Source organism: Triticum dicoccoides, chromosome 2B (genome assembly GCF_002162155.2).
Source record: "Triticum dicoccoides isolate Atlit2015 ecotype Zavitan chromosome 2B, WEW_v2.0, whole genome shotgun sequence".
NCBI classification, from domain to species: domain Eukaryota; kingdom Viridiplantae; phylum Streptophyta; class Magnoliopsida; order Poales; family Poaceae; genus Triticum; species Triticum dicoccoides.
In genome coordinates this window covers 441,296,551-441,302,977 of record NC_041383.1, presented here as the reverse complement: position 1 = coordinate 441,302,977, position 6,427 = coordinate 441,296,551, and the positions used below count along the sequence as shown (strand labels likewise).

The following is a 6,427-nucleotide window of genomic DNA, read 5'->3' as shown; positions in this document are numbered from 1 at the left end:
ATATGTCAAATTATTGAAAAGATAATTCAAGAATTCACCTGGCCGTCATGAATTTTTTCAATAAGATTGTAAACAAAAACCAGAGTAACTGAAACATGCATCGGCATAAATTTTCAATCACTGTATGGAACGATGAAATCTGCTGTTATTAAAGAAAAATTCTACACGCTCTGTACAAACCACTGTTCTTCCAAATATAATTTGTATGTTCCACTGAAAGGAACAATATTACTTCTTACCGGGCTATTATCGATGGCAAAAGTCGTTGACCTGGCATGACCATTTCCTTCTCAGGCTAAGCTATTTTGCTCCAACACATTGTTTCTCTAAACGAGTAGGTACTATTTTATTGCATTTCAAGCAGGCATTTCCCATTTCTATTAATTGCTTAAGGGAAATACAATACGGCGAGAACCAAAGTTTGTGAAGGTATGTCTAAGCTTAATGGCAAAGGGGTTTGTGTAGAGTATTTCGGTCTTTAAACTGTGATGGAAGTCAACAAGTACATGCAATTACATGCTACATGCTGACTAGGATTCTTTCTTTTTAATAGGGTGAGCCCCTTCTCCTTAATCTTCAATCAAAATCCTCCTCCTTAATCTTCAACCAAAATCAACCTACCTGTAAAACCTTTGTAAACCTATGTGTGTAGCATTACTTTATTTTGTGAGGTTTCATGTTCTCTCTAGTTCCACTCGGAGTAATGCTCCTTTGTGATACTCGGTCCGCATGCGTGCCCCCTGGTTCCAGAATGTTTGTGCTCCCTCTGTCCGAAAGAATGTCCCCACCCCCCAACCCCCAAAATTTCCAATTCGGCAACTCAGAAGTGGAAGTTTCATGCACATTGCACCAAGTAGTGATGTCTTCTATGTGTCCACTGGATTTCAGACGAAGAAGAAAAAAGTACTGTAATGTTCTTTTGCACTCTGAGTTACTCCCTTCGTCCCAAAATAAGTGTCTTAACTTTATACTAGCTCTAGCACAAATTTATATTAAGCTTAAGACACTTATTTTGGAAAGACCATGGGACATATAGTACACAAGCAGTTTTAGTTCGACAAAGCTTTCATCTTACTACTACTCCCTCCGTTCCGAATTACTTGTCTTGGATTTGTCTAGATACGGATGTATCTAGCACTAAATGAGTCTAGATACATCCGTATCTAGACAAATCTAAGACAAGTAATTCGGAACGGAGGGAGTACCAGACAGCGGAGTGGGCTTCCCACATCACAATGGGCAACTCCAGCTTTATTTCACCTGGCCCGAATCTCTGGCGACCGCAGCGACGCCGTCTGGGTGAACCAGCGCACCCCGGGCATGTCGAGGATCTGTCTTCCCACGGTGTCGGTCGTTGCAGGGCGCCCTAGCGTCTTCACGGTCAGGAGCCGGGAGCTCCAGGCCAGGATCTCCGGGAAGCAGACCCTGAACAGGTACACCGCCATGTACCACCTCGGCTCGAACACGTACCTCTGCCCCCGGCACACGTCCTTCACCGCCGTCTTTGCGAAAGCGGCGACAGGCTCCGCCGGTGTCGGCCCAAGGATCGCCTGCAATGATCACAATCATAGCTACATCAACAACATGAAATGATATGATGCTACCGCGGTCAAACAATAATATCATGTGGCAACTCGTGTTACATCTCTTTCGTCTTGGTCAAACTTTCATCTCGCCTTCCTTGGTGAGCATCTTCCCCTTTGTGATCTCCGACTCGACCACCCCTGGGACGATCTCTGTAATGCGGACTTCCCCGCCGAGCTCCATCCGAAGCGTGTCGTAAAAATTTAGCGCCGCTGCTTTGCTCGCCTGCCATGCAAACGACAGTAATTTCACATTAGCAACATTTTCACATTGTACCCGTGCATTTCAACTATGCTAGCAAGCGCGGAAGGGACTCATCTGAGTACAGACATTGTAGAAGGTGTTCCTTCCGATGAATATGTAGGAGGAGTTGGAGGTGACACCGACGATCCGGCCATGGGTTTTCTTCAGGTGAGGAATGGCATAGCGAGTTGGGTACACATGGCCCCAGAAGTTGATGTCCTAGGTGTGCAGAAGAAGGTCAGATTCATGCCCTAAATTTGTGCGAGGAAGTGAAAACGGCCTGTGGCTTTGTACCATCAATGTTCTGAAGTAGTTAACGTCCTCCACCTCTTCGAACTTGCAGACCTGCCAAATCGACGCGTTGTTCACCAAGTGGTCCACTGCAAATATCAAGCGCGTCAAAAGACAGTTCCGGTGATCCGGATGCACACTTCTGTTTCAAGAAATTTCATGTATGGATATTTGGCTGCAGATTGTGGTAGCATATATAGATGCCACTCAGCTCAGACTTACATCTTCCAAAGTAGGCAACCGTGTCGTCGATGAACTTTCGGCAGTCGTCAGGCTTGGAGACGTCAGCCGGCAAGACAAGGACGCTCGGCGAGCCGAGCGCCGACGCGTTGTCGGCGACCTCCCTGAGGCTCGCCTCCCTTCTCGCCACGAGCGCCAGGTTGGCTCCTCTCTTCGCGTACTCATACGCCAGGTGCTGCAGACACAAACAAGAAACTAGCTACTCCCTCCGTTCCGAATTACTTGTCTTGGATTTGTCTAGATACGGATGTATCTAGCACTAAATGAGTCTAGATACATCCGTATCTAGACAAATCTAAGACAAGTAATTCGGAACGGAGGGAGTAAAATCTACCGTATAGAAAAGGTGAAGCATGCATCCTGGAGAGACGTATGCACGATAAATGTAAGGTATGCATACCTCGCCTATGCCAGAGGAGGCGCCGGTGATGAGGACGACCTTGCCGGAGACGCTGTCGGGGAAGACGGAGCCGAGGAAGGAGGCGGTGAGCCTGTAGACGTAGTAGGGCGGGAGGAAGAGCACGAGCAGGGCGGCGAGAGCCAGCTCCAGCGCTACGCCGGTCAGCCTGCCCATCAGCATCGTCATCGGCGTCCTTGACGACAGGTATTTTTTTGCAGTGTGTGTATCCCTACGACGGTGGACCTGGGGCACCAGCGTTGCATATATGCCTGCAGCTGGCAGGATCCTCCTTTGGGCGCGGTGCGGTGCAGGAGACGCGTGGAGAGGCGAGAGGGCATGCGGACTGCCATCTCAGCTGCTACGTGCCGGGGCGGGGGCCATGTGGCGACTGCGTTTCGTGCGGTCGTTTTAGTTATCTGGGCGGCCGCATGCACACAGAACTACTATTAACGTGAGCATCGTCGATTGGAAAAGAAGCCCGTTGTATGCTCCGTTTAAGTTTTTCTTTTCAGTTTTTTTTTTGTGTGTGTGCGAGGTGCTCTGTTTCAGTTTCGAATGCACACCCATCCATTTGCAGCGCTGTGAACAAATCTTCTTTCTAAATACGGAGCGCGAGGACTTCCATTCAAAAGAACGGTGTTTTCTTGTTGGGTGGTTGCTGAGAGATTCAAAAGAAGAGAGTTTTGCAGGTAGAAACAAAATCATACTTAGTTCGAACGCAACTTAAATTTACACAAACCATCCATCTACACCTCGCCATTCTATCTTATTTTCTTTGCAGTACGACACCGGAACATTCATTTATTCACGTAGCATCTACTCCCGTTTGATATCCGAGGTGTGCAGCGACGGCGGCTGCAGCACGCGCTTGGCGCCCGTGACCTCCAGGACCCTCCTCGCCCTCATCTGCCTGCCCCCGTCGCCGGAGCTCCGGCGGTAGAACACGCGTTGCAGGACGTCGCCCACCTCCGGCGCCAACGACCGCCAGAGGAACAGCGCCCGGTACCACAGCGGCACGGTGACGCTGCGCCGGCCGCGGCAAACGGCGTCCACGATGGCCTCGGCGCACCGCTCGGCACGCACCACCGGAAACAGCCCCACCTGAGCCTGCGTTTGCAGATGCAAAATCAAGCATGAGCATGGTTTGATTCTGTAAATGGCGACAACTTCTACAGAATCAAATCAATTGTGTATTCCGTGTCGTGCAACAAACTCACATCCCTCGTGTCTTGATCGACCTCGACTCTCCCTCCTTTGGAGAGGTGCTTCCCCTTGGTCATCTCGGACTCGATCCATCCGGGCGTCGCCACCGTGACGCCCACCTCGTCGCCGAGCTCCATCCGCAGGGTGTCGGCGAAGCTCAGCACGGCAGCCTTGCTAGCCTGCAATGCCACATAACACGCATAAGTCGAGCTTAAAACACGCGCGCGCACACACAGGTCCGCAAACTAGGAAGGGAGAAGGAACTGCAATGCTGGAGGGATTTGTATTTAGTACATTGTAGAAGCTCATCCTAGGCATTGCCAGCACCGCCGCGGCCGAGGAGTTGACGAAGATCTTGCCGCGGCTCCTCGTCAGGTGAGGAAGAGCGGCGTGGGTTGGATGCACCGTGCCCCAGAAGTTCACGTCCTGCAGCACAACACCAACATATATGAGCATCATGGAAGGAGATGGTATACAATTATACTCTTTACAGTATATAGAATTGCATTTATAAATTGAGGAGCAGAGAAGCACAAGAGCAGAGGGGTAAATAAGGTGGGTAGAGAACCAAGGACGGAGCAGTACCAAGACTTGCTTGAAAGTGGCGACGTCGGGCATCTCCTCGAACCAGCACACGTTGACCAGACCGGCATTGTTCACGAGATGATCCACTGCAATCAAACCACTTGACCAAGTTACAGTGACTCGAGCATATCGATATGTGTACACGATCGATGTGCTATCAAGGTATGCAGTAAATAGCAGGTGGCACGTTACTTACACCGGCCAAAGCGCTCGACTGTGGCCTGGACGAACGCCTTACAGTCCTCCGGCCTCGCCACGTCCCCGGGCACAACGAGCACGTCCGGCGAGCCGAGATCGGTCGCCTTGGCGGCGACCTCGCGCAGGCTTCCCTCCCTCCGTGCCACCAGGGCCAGCCTCGCTCCCTTCTTCGCGTACTGGTAAGCTATTTGCTGAACGCGCACGCAGCAAGTCAAGTTAATCGGAAGCCAGGAATATACTACTATATCTGATCAACACGACTTCCTCGAATAAGGGCAACCCTGATCGAGAATCTCCGTTATCCGTACCTCGCCGATGCCGGAGGAGGCGCCCGTGACGAGCACGACCTTCCCCGCGACGTCCTGCGGCGCGACGGTGGCGGCGGCCGACGCGGTGAGCTTGTAGACGTAGTAGGGGGGCATGAAGAGCGCCAGAAGGAGGAGCGACCGGCGAGCCGCCCAGTCCATGAAGGTGTTGACGAGGTCCGTCGCCGGCGTCTCGCTGCGCAGCACCGTGTACCCCACCTTCAGCATGCTCAGCATCTCCATGGCGGCGCCGACCTATTCCTTCCTTTCCTTCCTTCCTTCCTCGGGGCTGGGCTTGACGGCTGTGTTGCGAATCGATAGCTGGTGACGACCGTGAGAATGAGTCGAGAGAGAGGCGCTCGAGGAGCTTCGCTGCATGAAGTGGGAGTCTGAGGCTGGCATGACACGTCGCGTATGGCTGGACGCGTGGCGCAGTGTCCTGGAGGAGCAGAGCTACCTGTGAGCTTCTACACACAGCGTGCAGGTGGCCAGAGCACGCAGAGCGCTACAAGATTGCATCAAGATTGGTGCATGTACGTTAAGTGAGAGGATCCTGATATGTTTCTTGCAAAAGTAATCCCTCCGTTTGGAATTATTTGTCTTAGAAATGGATGTATCTAGAACTAAAATACATCTAGATACATCCATTTTCGCGACAAGTAATCCCGAACGGAGGGAGTATTTTTTAACAAAGTGTAGGTACGGGTTCCGTCCTTATCCTCCGTTGGACTGACAAAACGCCTCATCTTTGTTTTGCCTCAGCCAAAATGACCCGCTTTAATGTAATGTCGGTGCCGTTGACGATTGCATTTCCGGGCGCCGTTTTACTTCTTGGGGCGTCGTCATGAAACTCTTCCTCTACGAGTGGTATGGGCTTTCCGGGTGAAAGACTAAGGATGTGTTTGTTTGCAACAGCGGTAACGTAAATGGTAAGGGAATCAGCTTACGGTGGGACTGGGACGTAATGGGGTTTTGCTCATCTTGTTTGGTTGTTGTTCTTCAGGCGACGATGCTCTGATCCACCAATGGTGTCTGCTCGTGAGTCTGAGGAAATCGAGGGTCAGATCAAGGCGTCCACCGCCGGCAGCGCCGGCGAGTCAAGGAGATTGGCACCCGCCACCTGCGCTGGCGCTAAATCGGGGGAGACGTCGGTGGCGGAGGTTCTGCTCGGGTCGTCGACACTCGCCAGATTTGTTCGAAGCTTTCCGCCTGGCAACACGATCTGTTTTCAGTGGGGGTTGGGCGGTATTGGTTTTAAGTTGGGCTGTAATTTGTTTGCGGGGTATGCGTTTACGGGCTGAGTCAACCAAACATGTTTAACGGAATCAGGTTACGGTGTAATCGGATAACGGGTAAAAAGTATCGAACCAAACACATC

The 6,427-nt window shown here is 51.4% G+C and overlaps 1 protein-coding gene and 1 pseudogene across 1 annotated transcript; both read right to left on the bottom strand.

Moving 5' to 3' along the window:
* Positions 1-892: 892 nt before the first annotated feature.
* On the bottom strand, positions 893-2,973 carry LOC119367812 (annotated as a pseudogene).
* A 397-nt stretch (positions 2,974-3,370) lies between these two features.
* Positions 3,371-5,367, bottom strand: LOC119367811 (11-beta-hydroxysteroid dehydrogenase 1A-like). Its single transcript, XM_037633215.1, has 6 exons — positions 5,053-5,367; positions 4,743-4,935; positions 4,547-4,632; positions 4,256-4,387; positions 3,976-4,140; positions 3,371-3,865 (listed from the first exon to the last, which is right to left on the bottom strand). The coding sequence occupies exons 1-6, from the start codon at positions 5,290-5,292 to the stop codon at positions 3,575-3,577; spliced, it is 1,107 nt and encodes a 368-aa protein (XP_037489112.1). The 5' UTR covers positions 5,293-5,367; the 3' UTR covers positions 3,371-3,574.
* Positions 5,368-6,427: the final 1,060 nt, after the last annotated feature.

Bases quoted from the DNA above. Each gene is read 5' to 3' on its own strand.
- LOC119367811 (XM_037633215.1), bottom strand. From the start codon at position 5,292: ATGGAGATGCTGAGCATGCTGAAGGTGGGGTACACGGTGCTGCGCAGC. The intron at 4,936-5,052 runs GTACGGATAACG...GTGCGCGTTCAG, and splicing joins CCTCCTCCGGCATCGGCGAG to CAAATAGCTTACCAGTACGC. The intron at 3,866-3,975 runs GTGAGTTTGTTG...CTGCAAACGCAG, and splicing joins TCGATCAAGACACGAGGGAT to GCTCAGGTGGGGCTGTTTCC.